The sequence below is a fragment of the Bos indicus x Bos taurus genome, chromosome 2, assembly GCF_003369695.1.
Source record: "Bos indicus x Bos taurus breed Angus x Brahman F1 hybrid chromosome 2, Bos_hybrid_MaternalHap_v2.0, whole genome shotgun sequence".
Taxonomy (NCBI): domain Eukaryota; kingdom Metazoa; phylum Chordata; class Mammalia; order Artiodactyla; family Bovidae; genus Bos; species Bos indicus x Bos taurus.
Window position 1 is genome coordinate 4,094,018 of NC_040077.1, and position 26,826 is coordinate 4,120,843.

Genomic DNA, 26,826 nt, shown 5'->3' on the forward strand with positions numbered 1-26,826 from the left:
TAACCAGAGAGGGAAAACATCTGTCTTTCATTAAAAGGGTATCATTTTACATAATTTTGATCTGCATAAAGAACTCTGTATCAAAATCAGCTTAAAAACAGTCACAAGGATTTCTTGAACCAAGTTTCCCTTGCGGCTCAGCTAGTAAAGAATCCACCTGCAATGTGGGAGACAATCCCTGGTTGGGAAGATCCCCTGGAAAAGGGAAAGACCTCCCACTCCAGTATTCTGGCCTAGAGAATTCCATGGACTGTATAGTCCATGGGGTCACAAAGAGTTGGACACAACTGAGCGACTTTGACTTCACTTATCTATAAATCCCAAAAATTTAATCCAATGTTGTCATTGAAGAGGTGAGTCAAACCAATCTGCAATGCATTAAACCATTTTTACATAATTCTTTTTCTATTCTGAACCATGAAAAAATTTTTCTTTTTGCCTTTTATGTCTATTATGGTAGCTCAACCGGTAAAGAATCTTCCTGCAATGCAGGAGACCCTGGTTCAATTCCTAGGTCAGGAAGATCCCCTGGAGAAGGGTTAGGCTACCCACTCCAGTATTCTTGGGCTTCCCTGGTAGCTCAGACAGTAATGAATCCACCTGCAATGCAAGAGACCTGGGTTGGGAAGATCCTCTGGAGGAGGGCATGGCAACCCACTGCAGTATTCTTGCCTGGAGAATCCCATGAACAGAGGAGCCTGATGGGCTACAGTCCATGTGGTCACAAAGAGTTGGACATGACTGAGCGACTAAGTACAGCACACACAGCACATAAAATTTATAGACAACATCTGAATTTTCAAATATATATAAAAATTAAATTTAAATAGGTAATTTCTAGACTCAAATAATTATACAAAAAAATAAAAGAAATTATGGTATCTCTTTCTCAACAGACACTAAATTTTTGTAGATACTAAGAAAAAAAAAAAGTTGAATCCAAGGTTAAGCGTAAAATGAATTACCTTTCTTAGTCAGATAATTCATACTGTTGGCTATAGCAGCAGTCTTGCCTTGGGAATCCAAGACGGTAAATCTAGCATAATCATCCACAAAAAAGTTATCTGAAAAAAAAAATTAGATTTATAATTAATATGCCTAAATTCAAGCTAATGTTAACATTCAACTGATAACCTTATTTGACCATAACATATGTTTTAACAAAATGCATGAGCAAAATATATTGTTCCAAGTTCATTGAACAAGTTAACAACATGACCCCTACCTCATTAATCATATTTTAAGACACAAAGGGAAAATGTACCCATCTGACATATAACTCTCATATATGTGTTGATTATTTAAATTAATTTTATTCCTATTTTTTCACTTTATACCTAGAGGATGATCTTTTAAAGAGACTTTAACTTCACCTCCCCTTTCCATAGTCCATCCCTATAGTAAACACTTCCCTATTCTATTTGGGGATAAGAGGAGATAAATGGGAGAGAAAATATAAGAAAACGCATATTTTAGTTATTTCATCTCTATCATAATAACATTTCTAACCTTAAAAGAAATAAGAGGTCATTTTTAGATATATATTTTTCCTATTAGTACCTATGTGCAATTGCTCTTATTAATCATTTCCCCTCAGATTACTCTTACCAAAATTCCAGCTTCATCAAGTCACTCTCTTGCTCTAAATACTTCATAATTTCTTCCTACCTACAAAGTGGTCTCCAGCCTGGTATCATAAACCCTCTATCTCTAGCAATCATCCCAGGTCTTTGCATTACTCACATCCCAATACAAACGCCCTGCTTTCTGCCCTACCCTCCAAGCACAGCTTGCTTGCCCACCCTCACCTATCTATCTTTTCATTAAAGAAAGCACACCGAAGGCCTACAATCTGCTCAATCAATGTTCTAGTAATGGTAAGCGATTATGACAGACATAATCCATTCATACTGTTGGCTATATGCAGGGGAGGGGAGGAAGTACCATGGCCTTAAAACTTGGTTGCAGGACAGCAAAGGCCAAGAGCAGTGTAGATAATGGAGCTATAACCACTGGGTTAGGAGGATGCCAGTTACTCCTTCACCAACAGCTTCACAACGCTCACCAAGCGACTACGTCCTTGCCACTGGGGACTGGCATCATGTCACAGGTGAGGGTGTTAACACTCAGTGGAGAAAGATATCCCAAAACACAGAGCTGTTTTTACGTTCCTTATTCATCAGTACTCCAAAGATAACTCTTTACAGCTTAATTTAAAATGATGGAAACAACAAACAGGATGAAGATTCATAACACTGCCTGCCTTGCACTACTAATTCTTCTGGTAAAAAAGCATTTTCTTAACTACCTTTTTTTTTCAAATATAAGCATACATATGAATTTTTCCTCTGCCTATATTTAACCATTTTATTCTGCCTGAAAGAAAAGGAATTTAGTTTCAAGTAGAACAGAGATAGCCGCAATCAAGTACCAATCACAAATAGATTTATATATTTATCGTACTCAACTACCACAACGAATACACTTGGTTCTGACTTCACCGTTAACATATCCTTTCTTCCCCGTGAGATTTCCTGAGCAAATAATGATAGCTCCATGTCATTTCCTGCAGTTCGTCACAGTGGCCTCCACAGTCTCCAGCAAAGGCAAAGAACAAGCTGCAGCTGGGGTTAACTTCTAAACAAGGCATTGTTTCAGTTTGTTCATTTTCCAAACTTACTTATTTTTAACTGAAGGAAAACTGCTTCACAATACTGAGCTGGCCTCTGCCATACATCAACAAGAGTCAGCCATGGGTGCGCACGTGTCCCCTCCATCTCTAACCACCCCCCTCTTCCCGCCCTTCCAGGTTGTTCCAGAGCCCCAGTCTGAGCCCCTGAGTCACAGGGCAAATCCCCACTGGTTGTCGATTTCACACGTGGTAGCGTGTGTGCGCCCCCATGCCTCTCTCCATGCATCTCACCCTCTCCTTCCCCCATCCATGTCCCCACGTCTGCTCTCTGCATCTGTGCCCTCAGACACTGGTGCCCTCAGACAGGTTCATCAGCACCATCTTTCTAGATTCCAGATATATGCATTAATATGTAATATTTGTGTTTCTCTTTCTGACTTACTTCACTCTGTATAATAGGCTCTAGGTTCATCCACTTCATTAGAACTGACTCAAACGTGACCCTTTATATGGTTGAGTAACATTCCATTTTTATATATATATATATATATGTACTACAGTTTCTTTATCCATTCATCTGTCGATGGACATCTAGGTTGCTTCCATGCTGTAGCTATTGTAAGCAGTGCTGCAGTGAACATTGGGGTGCATGTGCCTTTTTCAATTTTGGTTTCCTCAGGGTATATACCAAGTAGTGAAATGGTGGGGTCATATGGTAGTTCTACTCCCAGTTTTTTGAGGAATCTCCATACGGTCTTCCACAGTGGCTGTATCAATTTACAGTCCCATCAACAGTGCAAAACGGATGCCTTTTCTCCACACCCTTTCCAGCATTTATTGCTTGTGGATCTTTGATGATGACCATTCTGACTTGTACGAGGTAATATCTCATTGTAGTTTTGATTTGCATTTCTCTAATAATGAGTGATGTTAAGCATCTTTTCATGTGTTTATTAGCCATCTGTATGTCTTCTTTGAAGAAATATCTGTTTATGTATTTTGCCCGCTTTTTGACTAGGTTGTTTGTTTTTCCGGTATTCAGTTTCATGAGCTACAAAAAGGTATTCTTGTGGAAACAACCTAAACATTAATCAACTGAGGAACAGGTAAGCAAAGTATGGCCTGTCTATACAATGGAAAAGGAATCAGTCGTAAAAAGGAAGTTCTGAGACAGGCTACAACGTGGATGAACCTTAAAAACCTTTATGCTTAGTGAAAGAAGCCAGTCACAAAAAACTTCCAATTATATAAAATATCCAGAACAGAAAAATCCATAGAAAGAGAAACTAAATTAGGTAGTTGCTGAAGGACAGGAGAAGTGGGAAATGGACTACTACTAGAAGAGGGACTACTAACGGGGTACATCATTTCCTTCGGAGGAGTCTAAAATTAGACAGTGTGATGATCACACAACTTTGAGAATATACTAAAAACAGTACACATTATAACTGTACAATTTGAAAGGTTGACTTTTATGGCAAGTACGGTATTTCTCAATGAAGCTTTATTTGTTAAAAAGGCATTCTTAAGTCCACACAGTAAAGCTCTCTGAGATATTTGTCAACATTATTGCTGAAACTGACACCAGACCTAGGAAGAAAACAGCTGCTTAAGAGCTTTAGGACTGTAAGAAAGCCAATAATCCAGGACCATTCCTACCATCTACTGCCTATGTTTAGCTGGCATTTAAAAGACATTGAATAACTTTCAGAGTTTACAAAGATTTATCCAGGAAGAATTTCTCTCCTCTGGAGGAAACTCTTGTAAATTTAGAGGCTCATATAATGAAATCAAGGTACAAAGAGTTTAAACAAAATCGTGTCACAATCTTGGATTATCTTCTGAACATTACAATCCAATAAATACAGGATTTTGAAAGACAAATCAAAAAAGCCTAAAGTGTTCCTGAAATGTTACTTACTGGTTGCTGTTAGGTCCAGGTATTCTCGCTCAGCTGTCAAAATCCTAGAGTTGATTCGTGGAACAACATTTGGCTGATTCATGATATACTCTACCACATCTTGATCATGGGACAGTTCACCCTACAGGAAAAAAAGAGACAGGATGCAGGCAAGAAGCACATTAAACAAATCTGAGTAGTGCTCAGCCACTCGGTCATGTCAGACTCTTTGTGGTCCCATGGACTGCAGCCCACCAGGCTCCTCTGTCCAAGGAATTTTCCAGGCAAGAATACTGGAGTGGGTTGCCATTTCCTTCTCCAGAGGATCTTCCCCACCTAGTGATCAAACCTGTGTCTCCTGCATCTCCTGCATTGCAGGTGGATTCTTTACCCACTGAGCCACTGATCAATAGATTTATTAGGAGCTAAAAAATCATTTTTATATTATCTTCTGACAAACTAGTAACAGCTAAAAATAGAAGTTATCCCAAGTTATAGGGAGATATATATATATATATATAACCAAGTTATAGGTTCTTGTCGTTGCCAAGCAGGCTCTTTATGTACAGTATTTCTAATCTGTTCGACAATGTGAGCAAGATGTGGTACAGTAAGGTTAAATAACTTACTCAAAGCCACAAAGCTAATGAGAAGTGCATATGAAATGCAAACCCATGTTTATTCGATCTTGCCACAGAAACAAGCAAGCTTGAGAAACTGGAGTTAACACAAGCAAAAACCCACCTTGAGATCTACTCACAGTAAGCTTCTCTCTAAAGAACAAAGCCAAATGACTTCACTAAAGCAGTTAATATTCTCTGAAAAAAAAAAAATTACCCCAAGCCTTTTTCAATCTCAGGCATCCAAATAATCCTGTATTTCTAGGGTCACAATTACATTGGGGAAAAAGAAATCATTTATCATTAACTCTTCCCTTTCATGCTTCTCATATTATAGAAATACTTGTACTTCATGAAGGTGATCTAGTATATGTGGCTGTGTAAACTTATAAACTTTCACACTGAAAATATTTCACACAAAACCATACTTCAACATGATTTTCAGGGGAAACAGATGTGAATGAAATATACACAGTCAAGTCTTTAAAAAATCCATTCAGGCATCTTCTGTGGCTACTTATCTCAAGAGCAATAACTCACATACAAAATCTCAAACTATAAGCCAATAATGAGCATACAAACCAACTACCAGAGAAGGCAATGGCACCCCACTCCAGTGCTCTTGCCTGGAAAATCCCATGGATGGAGGAGCCTGGTGGGCTGCAGTCCATGGGGTCGCTGGGGGTCGGACACGACTGAGCGACTTCACTTTCCCTTTTCACTTCCATGCATTGGAAAAGGAAATGGCAACCCACTCCAGCGTTCTTGCCTGGAGAATCCCAGGGATAGGGGAGCCTGGCTGGCTTCCATCTATAGGGTCACACAGAGTTGGACACGACTGAAGTGGCTTAGCAGCAGCAGCAGCAAACCAACTACACAATTCAAAAGACTTACAAAGGTACTCAATGACTCAGTATAGATGCAAGCCCATGTATATAACTTTGGTCTCTATGATAAAAGCCTAACTGAAGGAAGGAAATTTGGCAACATCTATGAAAATTATACATACCTTTAAATGGAGTCCACCTACAAACACACACACAGGGATTGTTTGCAGAAAGAAAAATGAACAGTGAGGAACAGGAATGTTTAAGTGACAATTTTGCTTCATTTATATCTCTATACACACTTTGAATCTCACACATCTGCACATCCCAGAATGCAAAGATTCTTCAATATATGCAAATCAAGCAATGTGATACATCATATTAACAGAGTAAAAATCATATGATCATCTCAAAGGTGTAGAAAAAGCTTTTGACAAAGTTCAACACCCATTTATTTAAAAAAAAAAAAAACTCTCCAGAAAATGAGCATAGAGAGAGCCTACCTCAATATAATGAAGACCAGATATGACAAACCCACAGCAAACACCATTCTCAATGGTGAAAAGCTGAAAGCATTTCCCCTAAGATCAGGAACAAGACAACAATGGCCACTCTCACCACTCTTACTCAACATAGTTTTGGAAGTCCTCGTCATGGCAACCAAAGAAGAAAAATAAAAGGACGACAAACTGGAGAAGAAGTAAAACTGTCACTGTTTGCAGTACTATACACAGAAAATCCTTTAAGATTCCACCAGAAAACCACTGGAACTAATCGGTGAATATGGTGAGGCTGCTGTTGTTGTTCAGTCACTGAGTGATATCCAACTCTGGACTGCAGCTCCATGGACTGCAGCACACCAGGCTTCCCTGTCCTTCACTACCTCCCAGAGTTTGCTCAAACTCATGTCCATTGAGTCAGTGATGCTATCCAACCATCTCATCCTCTGTCGCCCCTTTCTCCTTTTGCCCTCAATCTTTCCCACCATGAGGGTATTTTCCAATGAGACAGCTCTTCGCATCAAGAGGCCAAAGTACTGGAGCTTTAGCTTTAGCATCAGTCCTTCCAACAAATATTCAGGACTGGTTTTCTTGAGGATTGACTGGTTTGATCTCCTTGTGTCCAAGGGATTCTCAGGAAGTCATCCCCAGCACCACAGTTCAAAAGCATCAATTCTTCAGCACTCAGCATTCTTTATGGTCCAATTCTCACACCCATACATGCTACTACAAAAACCATAGCTTTGACTAGATGGATCTTGTGTCAGCAAAGTGATGCCTCTGCTTTCTAATATGCTATCTAGGTTTGTCATAGTTTTTCTTTGTATAAGCAGGTATCTTTTAATTTCATGGCTTCAGTCACCATCTGCAGTGATTTTGCAGCTCAAGAAAATAAAGTCTGTCACTATTTCCATTGTTTCCCTATTTCCCATGAAGCGATGGGACTGAATGCCATGATCTTCATTTTTAGAATGCTGAGTTTTAAGCCAGCTTTTTCACTCTCCTCTTTCACTCTCATCAAGAGGCTCTTAAGTTCCTCTTCACTTTCTGTCATTAGTGTGGCATATCTAAGGTTGTTGATATTTCGCCTGGCAATCTTGATTCCAGCTTGTGATTCATCCAGCCCAGTATTTCACATGATGTATTCTGTATATAAGTTAAATAAGCAGAGTGACAATATACAGCCTTGATGTACTCCTCTTCCAATCTGGAATCAGTCTGTTCCATATCCAGTTCCAACTGCTGCTTCTTGACCTGCATATGGGTTTCTTAGGAGGCAGGTAAGGTGGTCTGGCATTCCCATCTCTTTAAGAATTTTCCAGTTTGTTGTGATCCACACAGTCAAAGGCTTTAGCATAGTCAATGAAACAGAAGTAAAGTTGCAAGGTACAAAATTAGTGCACAGAAATTACATGCATAGAAAATGCAATGCACAGAAATTAGATTCCGAACAACAAAAGACTAGAGATTAAGGAAACAATCCTATTTACCATCGCAATAAAAAGAATAAAATACTAAGAAATAAATCTACCTAAAGAAGCAGAAGACCTGAACTCAGAGAACTATAAAACACTGATGAAATAAATCAAAAGAGGACACAAACAGAAGGAAAAATATATGATGTTCTTGGATTGGAAGACTCAATGTAGTGCAAATGAATATACTACCCAAAGCAATCTACAGATTCAATGCAATTCCTATCAAATTACCAATGGTATTCATCACAGAGTTACAACAAAGAACTCCACAAATTGTGTGGAAACACAAAAGATTCTGGACAGCCAAAGTAATCTTGAGAAAGAAAAATGGAGGAGGAAGAATCAGATTCCTTGACTTCAAATGATACTACAAAGTTACAGTAATCAAAACAATATGGTACTGGCACAAAAACAGAACCATAGACCAATGGTACAGAATAGAAAGTGCAAAGATAAACCCACAAGCCTATGTTACCTAGTCTGTGACAAAAGAGGCAGGAACAGTGCAGAAAAGACAGCCTCTTCGATCAGTGGTGCTGGGAAATCTGGACAGCAATATGTAAAAGAATGAAATTAGAATGCTACCTAACACCATACACAAAAATAAACTCAAAATGGATTAAAGACCTAAATGTATAGACCAGACACTACAGGAAAACACATGAAAAAGACTCTTTGACATAAATGACAGCAAGATCTTTTTTGACCCTAAAATAATGAAAATAAAAACAAAAAACAACTGGGGACCTAATTAAACCTAAAAGCTTTTGATCAGCAGCTACATAAGGAAGCCCCAGTAAAAAATCTGGACGCCAAAACTTAACTGAACTTCCCTGGATGGAAATACCCAACATGTTCAGTCATTCAGTTGCTCAGTCGTGTCCTACTCTTTGCAACCGTTTGGACTGTAACGCCAGGCTTACTTGTCCATCACCAACTCCCAGAGTTTACCCAAACTCATGTTCATTGAGTCAATGATGCCATCCAATCATCTCATCCTGTCATCCCCTTACCTTCCTGCCTTCAGTCTTTCCCAGTATCAGGGTCTTTTCCAAGGAGTCAGTTCTTCGTAGCAGGTAGTCAAAGTATTGGAGCTTCAGCTTCAGTATCAGTCCTTCTGATTTCCTTTAGGGTTGACTGGTTGGATCTCCTTGCAGTCCAAGGGACTCTCAAGAGTCTTCTCCAACACCACAGTTCAAAAGCATCAATTCTTCAGCACTCAGCTTTCTTTATAGTCCAAATCTCACATCCATACATGACTGCTGGAAAAACCATAACTTTGACTAGATGAACCTTTGTCGGCAAAGTAATCTCTCTGATTTTTAATACGCTGTCTAGGTTGGTCATAACTTTTCTTCCAAAGAGCAAGCATCTTTTAATTTTATGGCGGCAGTCACCATCTGCAATGATTTTGGAGCCCAAAAAAATAGTCTGTCACTGTTTCCTTGTTTCCCCATCTACTTGTGATGAAGTGATGGGACTGGAAGCCATGACCTTCATTTTTTGAATTTTCAGTTTTAAGCCAGCTTTTTAACACTCCTCTTTCACTTTCATCAAGAGGCACTTTAGTTCTTCTTCACTTTCTGCCATAAGGGTGGTGTCATCTGTGTTTCTGAGATTATTGATATTTCTCCCAGCAATCTTGATTCCAGCTTGTGCTTCTTCCAGCCCAGCATTTCACATGATGTATTCTGCATATAAGTTAAATAAGCAGGGTGACAATATACAGTCTTGATGTACTCCTTTCCCATTCTGGAATCAGTCTGTTTTTCCATGTCCGGTTCTAACTGTTGCTTCTTGACCTGCATACAGAATTCTCAGGAGGCAGGTCAGGTGGTCTAGTATTCCCATCTCTTTAAGAATTTTCCATAGTTTGTTGTGATCTACACAATCAAAGGCTTTGGCATAGTCAATAAAGCAGAAATAGATGTTTTTCTGGAACTCTCTTGCTTTTTTGATGATCCAATGGATGTTGGCAATTTGATCTCTGGTTCCTCTGCCTTTTCTAAATCCCAGCTTGAACATCTGGAAGTTCATGTACTGCTGAAGCCTGGCTTGAAGAATGTTAAGCATTACTTTGCTAGCATGTGAAATGAGTGCAATTGTGCAGTAGTTTGAGCATTCTTTGGCATTGCCTTTCTTTGGGATTGGAATGAAAAACTGACCTTTTCCAGTCCTGTGGCCACTGCTGAGTTTTCAAATTTGCTGGCATATTGAGTGTAGCACTTTCACAGCATCATCTTTTAGGATATGAAAGAGTTCAACTGGAATTCCATCACCTCCACTAGCTTTGTTCGTAGTGATGCTTCCTAAGGCCCACTTGACTTCACATTCCAGGATGTCTGACTCTAGGTGAGTGATCACACCATCGTGATTATCTGGGTTACGAAGATCATTTTTATACAGTTCTTCTGTGTATTCTTGCCACCTCTTCTTAATATCTTCTGCTTCTGTTAGGTCCATACCATTTCTGTCCTTTATTGTGCCCATCTTTGCATGAAAAGTTCCCTTGATATCTCTAATTTTCTTGAAGAGATCTCTAGTCTTTCCCTTTCTATTGTTTTCCTCTATTTCTTTGCATTAATTACTAAGGAAGACTTTCTTATCTCTCCTTGCTATTCTTTGGAGCTCTGTATTCAAATGGGTGTATCTTTCCTTTTCTCCTTTGCCTTTAGCTTCTCTTCTTTTCTCAGCTATTTGTAAGTCCTCCTCAAATAACTATTTTGCCTTTTGCATTTTTTTTTTTTTTTTTTACAGCTCACTGCTAAACCACCATTGACAGGAGAAATGTTGGATCCCAGCAAAAACAGATAGCCCGTGTCCAGGGGCAAATGAGAAGCCCCAGCAAGGCAGCAGGACAGGTGAAATCACGTTTAGAATCAAACCCCATACCCACCAGAGATGCTTGGAGGGCTCAAACAAAACCTTGTGCATACCAGGACCCAGAGACCCCACAGAGACTGAGCCAGACCTGTGTTTCAGAGTCTCCTGTGAAGATGCAGGTCAGCAGGGGCCTGTCGAAGAGGCAGGGGCTCTGCGTGTGGCAGATCTGAGTCACACAGCCTGTGGCATAAGCCCTCTTGGAGGAGGTCCCCAGTAACCCCACCGTAGAACCACCAAGCAGACGACCCACACACTGCAGAACAATTGTATCCCACATCAAAGAGCTGGAAGGATAATATAACCTGGCATCACAGGGAAAAGACATAGAATGTTTACATTTGGAACCTTCCAAAGCTTTGCTGTGTGCTCCTCAGTCTTCGGCTGCTTCTGATACATATTCTATTACTTTAATAATGCTAACTGTAAAAACCACACTATCCTGAGTTCTGTAAGCCATTCTAGCAAATTATCATAACTAAGGGGATACCTGCATTTGTAGCTATTTGATCATAAGTAAGGGTGGCCTGAGGATCTCTGAACTTGTGTCTAGTGTCTAAAATAAAGACAATCTTGTGAAGAACTATGTCCTTAATATGTTAGGACTATGTCCTAACTCTGGGCCGTGTTGTGTCAGAAGTCATCACAAACCAAAAGACTAATAGAAGAAATAAAGGGTAAAAAGTTCCCAGTTTTGATGGAAAATGTTAATTTATATATCTGAGAAATGCAGTGAGGGTATATCCACAAAATGGTTTTTCAATCTCAGCACTATTGACATTTTGGACTAGATAACTCTTTGGAAAGGGAGGTGATGTCCTGCTGTTTTGGAAGGGAAGGGACGTCCTGAGCACTGCACGAGGTTTAGCAGCATGCCTGATTCACTCCCACTAGAAGCCAGCAGCACCTCTTTCCTCCCCAAACTATGACAACAAAAAATATCTCTATATATTGCCAAATGTGCTGCCAAGTGGGGCAAAGTTGCTTACTAATGAAACACTACATGGCTATCTTAAAAAAACTGAGAATACTCTATACACCAAATTAGAAAGACTTATGTATTTTGTTAAGTGAAAAAAACCAAGGTGTAGTATAGTTATGCATTAATAATTTGTTACCACTTTGAATAAAGGTTAGGAAGGAGTAAATTTTCATTGTTAGCATATAGATACAAAAATGTTTTGGAACAACTCAGAAGAAACTTAAAACAGCAATTACCTATTATTGGAAGGTGGGTAGATGGATGACTAGATACAGAGGGAGATTTTTTTTTTTACTCTTATGACAATAACCAGGGGAATTTGTAGTAAATAATTAAATACACAGTTCAAAACTGACAAATCATTTGAGTCTTTCCATTTGATCAGTCTTAATAATCATCATTTATAAGAATGCCAGACCTTGATTTCCCTCTCAAGCTACTGAGAATCCCTAAGTATACTGAGATTTTTTTTCTGTCTATACATTGCTTTGGGGTCCTGAAATATCTGTACAGTAAGTCATACTTTGATGTCTTGAAAAGCAGAAAACTAAGAGAGTAGAAATACTGTAATTTGTTGCAAAAAAAAAAAAAAAGTAACATATTATAAGTAGGAAAAACTCAAGAGTTTCACTCTAGGCATGCTGTTGTCATTTGAAAGATGACAATGATTTCTGTACAGAAAATGTTAAGAAATCTACACGCACCCACACAAAAGACTAACAGAGCTAATAAACAAGTTCAAGTTCACAAATAAACTACCCCAAAATTAAAGAAACAATGCATTTACAACAGCACCAAAAAGAGTAAAATATAAAATACTAAGGAATAAGTTTAACAAAAGTCTAAGACTTCTTCACTGAAAACTATGAAACATCATTAAAAGACAGTAAATGGAAATGCGTCCTACATTCATGGGTTGGAAGATTCACTACAGTTAAGACATCAATAGTCCCCAAATTGAACTACAGATTCAACACAATTACTATTAAAATCCCAATGGCCTCTCTCTGGTAGAAACTGACAAGCTTATTTTAAGATACATAGGGAATTAAAGGGACACAGAAAAGCCAAACCTTCTTTTTTTTTTAAGGAATACTAACAGTCCAATCCAAAGTTTTATTTACATAAAAATCATTTCCCCGACAGATTAAGGGCACAGTCAGGCTAAAGAATAGCCTTGTTCCCATTAGTAGCCACATCACAGAATACAACAACAGTTATATTTATGGTGACCTTGACATTTTCTCTCGGTATATGAGCCAAGTCCTTTATATTTGGGAACTAAACAGCCCAGACTGGGACTTTTTCTAGAAACATTAGAAGTCTACTCCAAAGGAGAAATGATGCCTCCATCTCCAGAAACTTAAAATTGTCGGTACATTTCAAATATTAATACTCCAGGTACAAACTTTCAGGAGGAAGCGACCACCCCCAGCCATCATCTTCCTCCCAGATATATGAGTATATATACACATGGGCATGCATCTATTTTGTGTATGCATTAAAGACTGGTAATATGGTGGCTAAATCAGAGATTTGGGGCTATGTTAATTTTCTTTCAGCTGCTTTTTCGGGTTTCTTTGTGTTTGGAATTTTAAGATTCATCTGAACATGGAACAAGCACAAAGCATACATGTAAAGCTGAGTTTCAGGGGCTTTTTGTCGGCTTGAAGTCTCTAATATTTTATTTCCTCTTTCTTTGATCTTTCTCCTAAAAAACAAAGACCTACATGACTGATTAATTAAGGTTTTAGTTAATCAAATTTCACTAGGGATTTTACAAATTTTATAGACAACTGTCTTGTAAGCTGGCCTGATGCAAAATGGCAGATGGGGCATGTCTGACCATAGACAGGAGCCCAGTGAAAAGAGTAGATTGAAAACCAAAGGTGTTCATGTAAATCAATGTGATTAGGAAAAGTTCCTTTCTAAAAATATTCATTTTAGCAAATAGTGAGCTGAAATTTGTAATGTTTACTCAAAACCACACAATGAGTTTTAAAACCACAAGTGTAGCAAAGCCGCTCAGTTGCGTCCGACTCTTTGCCACCCCATGAACTGTAGCCTACCAGGCTCCTCTGTCCATGGGATTTTCCAGGCAAGAGTACAGAAGTGGGTTGTCATTTCTTTCTCCAGGGGATCTTCCTGACACAGGGATCGAATCAGGTCTCCTGCATTGTACCTAGACGCTTTTACCGTCTGAGCCACCAGGGAAGTGGGCACATAATTATCTTGTCTGAAGCTCACTTTGAACTCAAATCTGATTTTTTTTAATATAATTTCAATCTTAAAACTATAAAGCAATTGGTTTTCTCTGTGCTTGAGTAGTTTTCCTGTCAGGCGGTAAACAGGCTAAGGCTTTTTTAAAAACTTCTTTACTTCAAATTAGCACCATAGTACATATTCATTGATGAAAATATGATAAATACAGAAGAGTTCAAAGAAAAACAATCATCTGTGATCTCGCCATGCTGTCCATGAAAAAGCTGCTCATCTGAGTTATTTATTTCCAGCCTGGGCTTCCCTGGTGGCTCAGATGGTAAAGAATCTGCCTGCAATGTGGGAGACCTGGGTTCAGTCCCTGGGTTGGGAAGATCCCCTGGAGGAGAGCACTACAACCCACTCCAGTATGCTTGCCTGGAGAATCCCCATGGACAGAGGAGCCTGGCAGGCTACAGTCCACAGGGTCACAAAGAGTTGGACATGACTGGGTGACTAAGCACATTTCCAGCCTAACACACACACACACACATATACTTATGTCACCTACTCAGACACATTCACATATACACAGTAATAAGATCAGCCTAGCCACACTACCTTATATAATCCATTTGCTGGTCCGTGGCAACATGTTGTAGACATGTCTTTAGATGGTCTTAGTTAACGTCTTTCTAACGGCTGCATTGTGTTCCACCATATTGTTGGATATTTAAATCATTTCTCATTCTTTGCTGTTATAGAGACTGCTTCAGTATACATTTATATATTTCACATTCATATGTTTATACATTTAATACTCACAAAAGAGCCAAACATTCTTAAAAACAGAAAAACACTAAGTTGGAAAACTCAAACTTGATTATGATTATAATCAAGACTGTGAGGTACTTACATAGGAAAAGTAGGTTAACTGAAACAACAGACGGTCTAAAAATAGACCTATACATTAGTGGGCAATTTATTTTTGACAAGGGTACCATGACAATTTAACAGCGAAAGGCTATTCTTTTCAAAAATGGTACTGGGGCAGCTAACTGAATAGTTCAAAGATATCCAGCTGCATGTCTCAAATTGGACATGGAAAAAGAGATAGACTCCTACCTCACTCCACATACAAAAATTAACTGAGGATGGATCAAAGAACTAAACATTAAGAGAAATAACTATAAAATACTCAGAAGAAAACAGAAATCTTCATTACCTAGGATTAAGTAAAGATTTCTTACATATGATACAAATAGTACAAGCAACAACAAAAAAAGTAAACGGACACTACCAAGAAAGTAAAAAGACAAACCAGAAAATGAGAGAAAATATTTGACAATTATATACATATAATAAGTAATTCATATCCAGAATACATAAATAACTCTTATAACTCAACAGTAATAAAACAAATAACCCAATTAAAAACAGGCAAATAATCTGAATAGACATTTCTCCAAAGAGGAAATAAATGGTGAATAAGCACAGGCAACAACACTCAACATCATTCATGTTTGAATAATGCAGATCAAAACCACCATGAGATACCACTTCACACCCACTAGCCTATAACCAAAGAGACAGATAATACCAAGTATAAAAAATGGAACCTGTATACATGTTTAAGTGTGCAGCTGCTTTGGAAAACAGTCTGGCAGCTCTCTTAAAAACAGAATTACTGTTAAAAATAGAACTAAACTGACACACAATTCCACTCCGAGGTATATATCCAAGACAACTGAGAACATGTCTACAGTAAAAGTTTTACACGATCGCTTATAGCAAGCAGCAGCATTATTCACAGTAGCCTCAAAGTGGCAATAACCCAAATATGCATCAACTGATAAATGCACAAAACGCGGCCTGTCCATTGGAGGAACTATTATTTGGTGATAAAAGGAATGAAGTATTGACATATGCTCCAACAAGGATGAATCTTGAAAACATTATGCTAAGTAAAAGAAATCAATCACAAAAGACCAGATATTACCTGAACCCCTTTATATAAACTATCCAAACAGGAAATCCACACAGACTGAAAACAGACTGATGGTTGTCAGGGGGTAGGGTAGGGGATAATGGGAAGCAATTGCTGCTGGGTGTCAGGTTTATTCTAGGGGTAATAATGCTCTGAAATTAGACAAAGGTGACAGCTGCATAATTCTGTGTATATACTAAAACCTACCGCATGTCCACCTTAAAAGGCTGACTTTTATGGCATGTAAGTTAGATGTCAATAATAACTACACACACACACATATGGCATATTTGAATTTCTCTATGTCAAAATTCCTTAGAAGTAGAATAAATGTTTCTAAGAATGGCTAAGTTCTTAGGAATTTTTAGTATAAAATTTAATCTTAAAGCCAATAAAATTAGTTATTTCAAAAACAATGTACAGAAGTCTCACGAATATTTCCACTCCCAGAATTTGCTGGGAGTCTACAAATCAGTTGAGAGTGGTACAGAAAACAGTGATACTTCAAGAACTTTAATGCCTAATACAGAGACTACAAAAATGTAAGCAAACCATTCTCTTTCAAAATCTACCCAAAACACTACTTACCAAGTACACTGCTCTTTGAAAGAAAGTTGTGGTCTCTAGGATTTTGTGCATTGTAATGGTTTCCAATTCATCAGGGTCTAGCTGCTCCCTTTCCAAGGGCACTCCATTGAACAGGACAACTGGCAGTGGGCCAACTCCAGTCTGCTCATAGTAACTTCTTGCTTCCTGAAACACATGGGACCACAAACAGGATATTTTTGTCATTCCTGAGAAAAATGGAACAAAGCATATTTTTGACATATACATGTTCTAATAAGAAAAAAAAATCAACAGAAATATAGAATCCAAGAGATAACTGTAGAAAACTTATTTTCAAAATATATAAAAAACTAACAACATTATAAATCACCTATACTCCAATAAAAATTAATTTAAATATATATATAAAGAACATCATAGTTAATATCCTACTAGGTAAATTTGAGTTTAAACTACTGAGGTTTAATAAAACCACAAAACCTTATAAATCAAGAAGTAGTTGAAGGTGGGGATGAGGGTAATTTTAAGCAGCCCAGGCTAACAGATCTGAATTATACATATTACAGCCCAAACTACGCAACAGACCTTTCTGCAATGATGGAGATATTCTATCTTCACTGTTCAATGCAGTAGCCACTAGCCACATGTAGCTATTGAGCACAGGAAACTAATTAATTTCCATTTTAAAAGCCCACGTGACCAGAGACTACCATAATGGGTGGCACTACTATAGACTGTCATAAACTATTAGTGCTCCTGGGCAGATAACCTGAGATGAAATATTTACATCCAATTCTCAATTTAAAAGGGTCCATATCACCAAAAAAGAAATTACACCTGCAGAAACCAAAACAAGGCTGGTGAAAAGACAGTGCTCAAAAAATCACTCTATAATGTACTAAGCTCAATCTTTCTTTTCTTCTCAAGGACAGAAGAAGTTCCTCGGCAGGGAAATACCAGGTGAAAAAATACATCTGAGACTTTTCCAAAAATCTATATAGGTACATTCCTCCAGATACCAACCACAGACTCAAGACTAAGTTTTTAGAGTAAAAACTATGTCATTACCCAAGACATAAAAAGTTTATAAGACATCCTTGTTAAACACCTTATAACTGATATTTTCTGAAAATAGCAGAAATTTAAAGTATATAACTTTTTGAGATAGCACGAATAGAAAAATGTGGTAACTGATACTAGTCATAAGCTTAGTTTCAGATCTAGCCACAGTGGTAAATGATACTACAGACTTCGATGATGGACTATAACAGGGCACGGCGAGAAAGACTGTGAGCGCACCATTTCTCTATACCATTCTAGGTTGATCTCTGCCACGTCTCTATGCCAGTGTTAGAACCTTTCAAAGGTACACCCCCAAAACTTATATTAATTCTGTTCTTTGACATCTCACCTATTTCAAAGAAGTTCCTAGACACCCAATTTTAATATACTTTGAGCTCTGAAAATTTACTGATGGATTCCCCAAGAAAACAAAACAAAACCCACACTATAACTCTCAGTAACAATAGGAAGTAAGTAACATTGGCTTTCTCTGAAAGTGGTAATTGAGTAAAAGTCAAGAGTGGGAGGGAGATGTTTTGACTTTCCATTTTCACAACCTGCAAAAAGATTATCAGACTAAACAATAGAATGCAGGCCAATAATCCGAGTCACACTTAAAACTTTTATGTGAGAATTTCTAGAAACCGATCACTAAAAATGCTAATTATACACAATTTTGAAACACTGATTACAAAGTCACAAATGAGTCATTCATAAAAAGATAACTGAGATTAATAAAGACCCAGAGATAATATGCCAGCAGTAAAATGTTGGCATGAATAATTTAGAACTTTTCTTACTTTGGCTTTAAAAGATACAAATATGCACCTATCAGACTATATGCTCTTCAGTTCAAAAGATCTACTTTAATTGTACTCCTTAGTTATAGAAACAATTACTTCTTTCAGATATCAAACACAGAAGATAACAACGTTTCAAATTTATAACAAAAGACTCAGATATCTGTAAATATAATCACATTTGCCAACTGTACTCATTTCTCCTTTAAAAAAAACATGCACTTATTCTTTCTTTTCAAAAAAATCTATTTTCCTTGGGCTTTTTCATATGAAGGGTACATGTCCTGCAAAAATCTTAAAAAATTAAAGAATCTTATTGATCATTAGATTCTTAGGACTTCTGAGAATCTCACAATAATCTTCTCTTGAAAGTATGCGATTACTTAGCTAGGAAATTATGACCTGTTTATATGAGAAGGCCCACTAACCAGTACAGATGAGGCAAATGGCCAAATGGGAGAAATGACTGCGGAGCTGGGTTTGTGATACTCTCACTTGATTCTTCAGCAAAATCAAGATTTCAGTGCATAAAAGACAACACGTGAAAATACCACTTTCTGTGAACCTTATTTAGGGACAGTTAGATACAGATTGGGCTTCCCTGGTGGCTCAGACAGTAAAGAATCTGCTGTAATGCAGGAAACCTAGGTTTGATCCCTGGATCAGGAAGAATCCCTGGAGAAGGGAATGGCTATCCACTCCAGTATTCTTGTCTGGAGAATCCTATGGACAGAGGAGCCTGGCAGGCTATAGTCCAAAAAGAGCTGGACACAACTGAAGCAACTTAGCACCCACACATGCAGATACAGATTATACAACTTATTTAGATGAAACTGTTTTATAAATGTAAAGAGCTAAATGTTAAATTCTTAACAATATCTATCTCTTTCATTGATCAATCTCTATATCAATAGACGTAAAAGAATGATCACCTCAAATTTATTGCAGTGGAGACTGCTTCTTGAAACATTTTTCACACATATACACAAACCCAATATTGGTTGTGAGAGAGTTTCATTTTTCAATCAAATGTATAATCTGCTAAATGAAATCAGAACTTTAGATTTAATATATTTTTCTTCAGAAGTAGGTATTTCTTTAACAGTGCTTGCTAATTATGCACTATATGAAAGAAACATGACAGCAAAATAGTATGCTATTTTCTTATCACTTTTGTATCTATGTATTTATATAAGCTATCACTGAAAGCCTGTATTTCAAGAGTGAATTATTCATTTGGATATAAATGAAAATTCAAGAAGATGTAATAACTGATTCTCTGTTGCACAAGATAAATTGATCATAAGAGGTAAATTTTAGAATGTTATCATTTCTTTTAACGTAACAATTATGTTTCCAGCATTGTTTTAGCAGTCTATTAACATAAGCCTTTTCAAGTTTAAAAAGGCAAGTTGGGAGGCTTTACCATACAGGACAAGTATTAAGGTATTAAGGTAATCCATGCCCTAGAAGCTTAATACTCCTTCTCACATTATTATGCTTTAAAACCATTACTATTATAGAATATGTCCTTCATCTCTAATACATCCAACTCTGCATATGTATCATTAAAGAATATGTTATTAATAAAATATATTATAAATATTAAAACACACCCTTTCCTCCAATTTGTCCATTGTATTCAATGTTTTTAAGCAATTCCTTTTGATATAGCAATCACCCACAATTAAAAAGGCAACACATACTTTTTCTTCAACAGAATGATAGAAAATCAAAGTTAAACATTTTCCAAATGTGAAATACGAGAAAATTCCATTAATTTCCTCAAATATTCTCAAGTGGCCCTCCTTTCCTTTTATTTCACTTTTCCTTTTTCTACAGAGTACACCTCACGTTGGTTGTGAAAAAAATCACCAGCACGTGCCCATATCAATATTATTTTATTAAAAAAAAAAAAGGAAAGTGACTGAACAAAAGGTTGCAATACAATAACGGAAACATGTTCACTCTAAACTGCGTAGACCTCATGACCAGCTTCAACTTCAAACCCAATTGGATATTTCTGAAAACAAGGAGATTTAACACTGAGGCAGGAGTGATTTGGGGGTTTCCCAGGTGGCTCAGCTGTAAAGAATCCACCTGCCAATACAGGAGATGCAGGAGATGTGGGCTCAATCCCTAGGTCAGGAAGATCCCCTGGAGGAGGAAATGAAAACTCCAGTATTCTTGCCAGGATAACCCCATGGACAGAGGAGCCTGGCGGGCTACAGTCCATGGGGTGGCAAAGAGTTGGACACAAGCAAGTGACTGAGCATGCACGCAAAGGAGTGATATCAGTTTCATGGCTAAATAAGACATCCCTCATTAGTGCCTCCCTCACACAAAAGCAACGATTCGGCATCCATCCACAGGCAAAAGTGTCTCTGTGGGAGCTCTGGAATCCAGCACCAAACGCCAAGTGGCCCAGGAGAAGTGTTGCCCACCCATGCAGCAGGGAACAGGCAGACAGACTTTGACAACGGCTGTGGCCTCTGCACTGGCCTTTGAGCTGGCTCCAGGGAACTCCTGGGAACAACTATCTTAAGCAATCACCCATGGATATGATGCCAAAGAAGGTCTAGGTTTCCAGCAGAGAAGTTCCAGGACTTTGTCCACTGGACACATTGGTGAGACTAAGAGAAACAGTCTGACTTTATTCATATCACTCTCCTCCCAAGTCAGCATAGCTCAGGGACACAAGAGAGATTCTGAGCCTATGATTTCTTCCACAGGGGAAGTAAGAGCAAGGGAATGAGCACTCAGCTTCCCCAGCTATGTGAGATGCTGGCAAAGAGGCTCATTTCTGTTCTGCCCCATCCAGAATACAGAACTGTGAGCAGCTTCACCAAGTGGGAAGGCTGGGAGAGCAGCAGACAGTGCTCTTCAGGCATTTAAGGAAGGCAGATCCTACTTACTGCATCAAGAAGCCCACCTAAGAGCCACCCAGGACATCTCATTCACAGATCTCCCCCAGATGGCTCATGGGCACCCTACAGTGCTCTATACACCTTAACCCACATAAACCTGCACACAGAGGCTGGCTCCCAGTGTACAATCCTGATAACGGCAGCAAGAGTGAACTTTGCCAATGGCTAATGAGGACATACAGAAAGCCAGTCCAAACCCGTGGGCCAGAAACAGACAAAATTTGAACTGTAGTGCCACTTTGGGAAAAACAAAAAACGGGCCTGTCAGCACCCAGCCTGGGGCACTGTAGAATCAAGAAGAGTTAAACAAGCTTCAGAAATCTGCACAAGAGGGAACAACAGCATGGAGTACATGTACCCACAGATGTTCTGAGAAAGCCTCAGAATTCCTAACAAGGCTGGAATGAAAGGTATTTTTCTCCGAAAGCAGAGAGCAAAGACTGGGAGAAGTGACTGCTACCAGTCACTTCTGGTAACAACATAAAAATGCAACGAATATGCAAAAAATTCAAGAAACTATAACATTACCTAAGGATCACAGTAATCTTCCAGTAATCAATCTTGAAGACATGGAAATCTGCAATTTACACAATAAGGAACTCAAAATAGCTGTCATAGGGAAACTCAGTGAGCTATAAGACACAGAAAGACATTCAGTAAGATCAAGAAAACAATACACAAACAAAATTGGAATTCTGACAGAGAGAGAGAGCATAAAAAAGAACCAAACAGAAATTCTGGAGCTGAAGAATATAATGAATGAAATAAAAAACAATATAACATTACCATCAGAGTGAAATCAAGTAAAAGAAAAAAAGCTACAAGTTAAAAGACAGAAACTTTGCAATTATCCAGTCAGAAGGCATCAAAGAAAAAAGAAATTAAAGAAACTTAACTCTACAAATGACAAGAGTATTCAGATGAAGCATGAGAGAGCCCTCAACCACAAACTTTGTAGCAATGACCTCCACGCTCAAAGAGAACATAGAGTCACTTGAATTCCCCTCTAAAGATGATGCAGTTCACACATGAAACTCCATCTGTTTTTCGATATAAAGAATATGCTAATGAAAAGCAAAAAAAAAAAAAAAATAGAGTTTTAAAAGTAACTAAGGCTATAATAATTTGCTATTAAATATACATGGTAAAGAATCTGCATGCAATGCAGCAGACCGGGTTTGATCTCTGGGTTGGGAAGATCCCTGGAGGAGGGCAGGGCAACCCACTCCAGTATTCTTGCCTGGAGAACCCCCATGGACAGAGGAGCCTGGCGGGTCCATGGAGTCGCAAAGAGTCAAATACAACTGAACGCCTAAGCACAGCACAGCACAGCACATACAATACAGAATTAAATTGTGATGTCCAAAATAAAAAGGAGGAGGGAATAAAAGAGTAGTTTTTATAAGTGATCAAAGTTAGAGCATCAACATAAAAGAGACCGTTAATATCTACAAAATATTTTATGTAAGACTCATAGTAACCACAAAACAAAAATCTACAGTAGGTTCACAAATGATAAAGAGAAAGTAACCAAAGCATACCATTATGGAAAATCATCAGTTCACAAAGGGAGGCAGCAAGAGAGGAAGAAAAAAACAAGAAATACAAATCAGCCTCAAATAACTAATGAAATGGTATTATATGTCCCTTACCTATCAATAATCACTGTTACTGTATTAAATTCTCCAATCAAAAGGTATAGAATGGCTGGATAGATTAAAAAATAAGACCCAACTACATAAGCCTACAATTCATTGCTGCTTTAAGAACACAAAAAGACTCAAAAGTGAAAGAAAGGATAAAAAAGATACACTATTCAAGTGGAAACCAGAAGAGAGCAGAGGTAGCTATAGTAGTGTTCAGTTGTCTTAACTTTCTTTGAAACAATTTTAATAGACCATATTGTGACAGCTGTCCCATCAGCAAGGATTTTTTTTAAAAACTTATTAATATTGGTGAACTTTTGCATAGCCACTTTAATACTGAAGATGGGAGGAAAAAAGCAACCTTTCTGACATAATTATGCTTTATTCAGAAAGGTAAAAACACAACTGAAATTCAAAAGAAGATTTGCGCAGCGTAAGGAGAATGTGGAATGTGCTATGACTCTGTCAAAAGTGGTTTGCAAAATTTTGTGCTGGAGATTTCTCACCAGACAATTCTCCATAGTTGGGTAGACCAGTTGAAGCTGACAGCAATCAAATCAGGACATGAATTGAGAAAGGGAAATAGCTGACATACTAAAAATATCCAAATCAAGCACTGAAAATTATTTTGCACCAGCTTGGTTACATTAATTGCTTTGATGTTTGGGTTCCACACAAGTGAATAAAACCTTCTTGACTATATTTCTGCATGTGATTCTCTACTTGTAATGAAAACATTCCGCTCTTAAAACAAATTGTGACAGGTGATGAAAAGTGGATACTATACAATAATGTGGAATGGAACAGATCATGGAACCACCACCAACTACACCAAAGGCCAGTCTCCATCCAAAAAAGGTGATATTGTATATATGGTGGGATTAGAAGGGAGTCCTCTACTATGAGCTCCTTCCACCAAACCAAAAGATTAATTCCAACAAGTACTATTCCCAATTAGACCAACTGAAAGCAGCACTCAACAAAAAGCACCCAAAATTAGTCAAGAGAAAATGCATAATCTTCCACTAGGATAATGCAAGGCCACAAGTTTCTTTAATGACCAGGCAAAAACTATTATAGTTTGACTGGGAAGTTCTGGTTCATCTGCTGTATTCTCCAGACATTGCACCTTCGGATTTCCATTTATTTCAGTCTTTACAAGATTCTCTTAATGAAAAAAGTTTCCATTTCCTGAAAGGCTATAAAAGGTACCTGGAACAGTTCTTTGCTCAAAACGATAAAAAGTTTTGGGAAGATGGAATTATGAAGTTGCCTCGAAAATGGCAGAAGGTAGTGGAACAAAATGGTGAATATGCTGTTCAATAAAGTTCTACGGGAAAATGAAAACATGCCTTTTATTTTTACTTAAAAACCAAAGGAACACCCTGGCCAGCCCAATAACAATTACAATTTGCAAATGACATGATTTTATGTGTAAAAAACTATAAAGAAGATTGCACTAAAAATTATTAAAAATAATAAACAAATGCAGTAAAACTATAAGATACAAAATCAACATATAAAATATGTTGCATTTCTATATACTAAGCACAAAGAGAAATTAATGTTTATAATCACAACAAAAACAACAGAACACCTAGGAACAAATTTAACCAGGTGGGTGAAAGACCTGAAACACACTGAAAACTGTAAGACTGTTGAAAAAACTGAACACACAAATAAATGGAAAAATATTTCATGCTCACAGATTGGAAAAATTAACACTGTTAAAACATTTGTATTACCTAAGGCAATTTATATTACAGATGCAATGCAGTCCCTATTGAAATCTCAAGAACATTTTTCATAGATATAGAACAAAAATTCTGAATTTATACAAAAATATAAAAGACCTAAATAGCCAAAACAATCCTGAGAAAAACAACAAAGCTGGAGGTTTCATACTTCCTGACTTCCTTATATTACAAAGCCATGGTAACCCAAACAACATGGCACTGGCAGGAAAATAGATACATAGATCAATGGAACAAGAAATAACAGCCCAAAAACAAAACCAAATATATAGGGACAATTTATGGCAAAGGGGCAAAGAATGTACAACGGAGCAATGATAGTTTATTCAACAAATGGTGTTGGGAAAAATGGACAGCCACATGCAAAAAAACAAAAAAGAAAGAAAGAAACTAGACCACTGTCTCATACCATATACAAAAATTAATTCAAAATGAATCAAAACTAATGTAAAACCTGAAACCACAAAGCTCCAAGAAAAAAGAAAGGCAATATGCTCATTAACATTGGTCTTAGCAATATTTTTCTAGATATGCCTACTCAGGCAAGGAAAACAGAAGTAAAAATAAACAAATGGAATTACATCAAATGAAAAAAGCTTCTGCATAGCAAAAGAAAAATCACTAAAATGAAAAAAAAAACTACAAAATGAGAGATATTTGCAAATAATATCCAATAAGAGATTAATATGCAAAATACATATAAAGATCTCAAACCACTCAAAACACCACCACCACCAACAAAAACAACCTGATTAAAAAATAAGCAGAGACCTGAATAGACATTTTCCAAAGACATACAGATGGCCAACAGGCGCATGAAAAGATGTTCAATATCACTAATCATTATGGAATACAAATCAAAAGCACAGTGAGCTATCACTTCACACTTGCCAAAATGACTACTGTAAAAAAGACAGACAACAAAAAATGCTGGTAAGTATGTGAGATGGTTGGATGGTATCACTGACTCAATGGAGATGAGTTTGGGTAAACTCCAGGAGTTGGTGATGGACAGGGATGCCTGGTGTGCTACAGTCCATGGGGTGGCAAAGAGTCAGACACGACTGAGCAACTGAACTGAACTGAACTGATGTGGAGGAAAGGGAATCCTCCTGCACTGTCGGAATGTAAATTGGGGCAGCCACTATGAAAAACAGTATGGAGATTCCTCAGAAAAGTTAAGAATAGAACTACCATATGATTCAATAATTCTACTCCTGGTAATTTATCCAAAGAAAATGAAAATACTAACGTAAAACAATATATGCACTTCTATGTTCATCATGACACTGTTTACAACGGCCAAGATACAGAAACAACCCAAGTGTCCACCAACAGATGAATGGATAAAGATATGAGATATATACACACATACTATAGACTGCTGCTGCTGCTGCTAAGTCGCTTCAGTCGTGTCCGACTCTGTACGACCCCACAGACGGCAGCCCACCAGGCTCCCCCGTCCCTGGGATTCTCCAGGCAAGAACACTGGAGCAGGCTGCCATTTCCTTCTCCAATGCATGAAAGTGAAAGTGAAGTCGCTCAGTCTGCTACTCAACCATACAAAGATGAAATCTTGCCATCTGTGACCACATGGATGGACCCTGAAGTTAATAAGCTAAGTGAAATAAATCAGATGGAAAAGGACAAATACCACAGGATTTCACTTATATGTGAAATATAAAAAGCTAATAAACAAGCAAAACAAAATAAATGAACAAACCAAACAAAACAAACATGTAACAAAGTAGTGGATACTGGAGAGGAAGAAATGACTAAATAGGCTCAACTAACTGTATAGTGATGGACAGAACCTAGATTTTTGGTGAGCAAGTTGTAGGGGATACAAAAGTAGAAATTAAATGTTGTACACAAGAAACTTCTATAATGTTATAAATCGATGTTAAGCTAAAGGAGAGGAAGGGAGGAAATGAAAATAAACCGAATGATGAGAAAAACAAAAAAGCGAAAGGCTAAAAACAACTGGTGCTGAATTTGGTGTGCATAAGACTTGAGAGGGAAATTATAGAATCTAGGATTCTGTACTCAGACAAAAGACCAATTA

At 37.7% G+C, this 26,826-nt stretch overlaps 1 protein-coding gene across 2 annotated transcripts in view; it reads right to left on the bottom strand.

The window, feature by feature from the left end:
* Window positions 1-26,826, bottom strand: part of UGGT1 (UDP-glucose glycoprotein glucosyltransferase 1) — a 111,000-nt gene that overhangs the window by 41,676 nt on the left and 42,498 nt on the right. For both annotated transcript variants that reach the window (XM_027554526.1, XM_027554517.1), the window contains exons 18-20: window positions 16,594-16,758; window positions 4,554-4,674; window positions 966-1,064 (exon numbers count right to left, since the gene is read on the bottom strand). In XM_027554526.1, coding sequence (XP_027410327.1) covers window positions 966-1,064; window positions 4,554-4,674; window positions 16,594-16,758 — 385 coding nt within the window. The remainder of the gene's footprint in view (window positions 1-965; window positions 1,065-4,553; window positions 4,675-16,593; window positions 16,759-26,826) is intronic.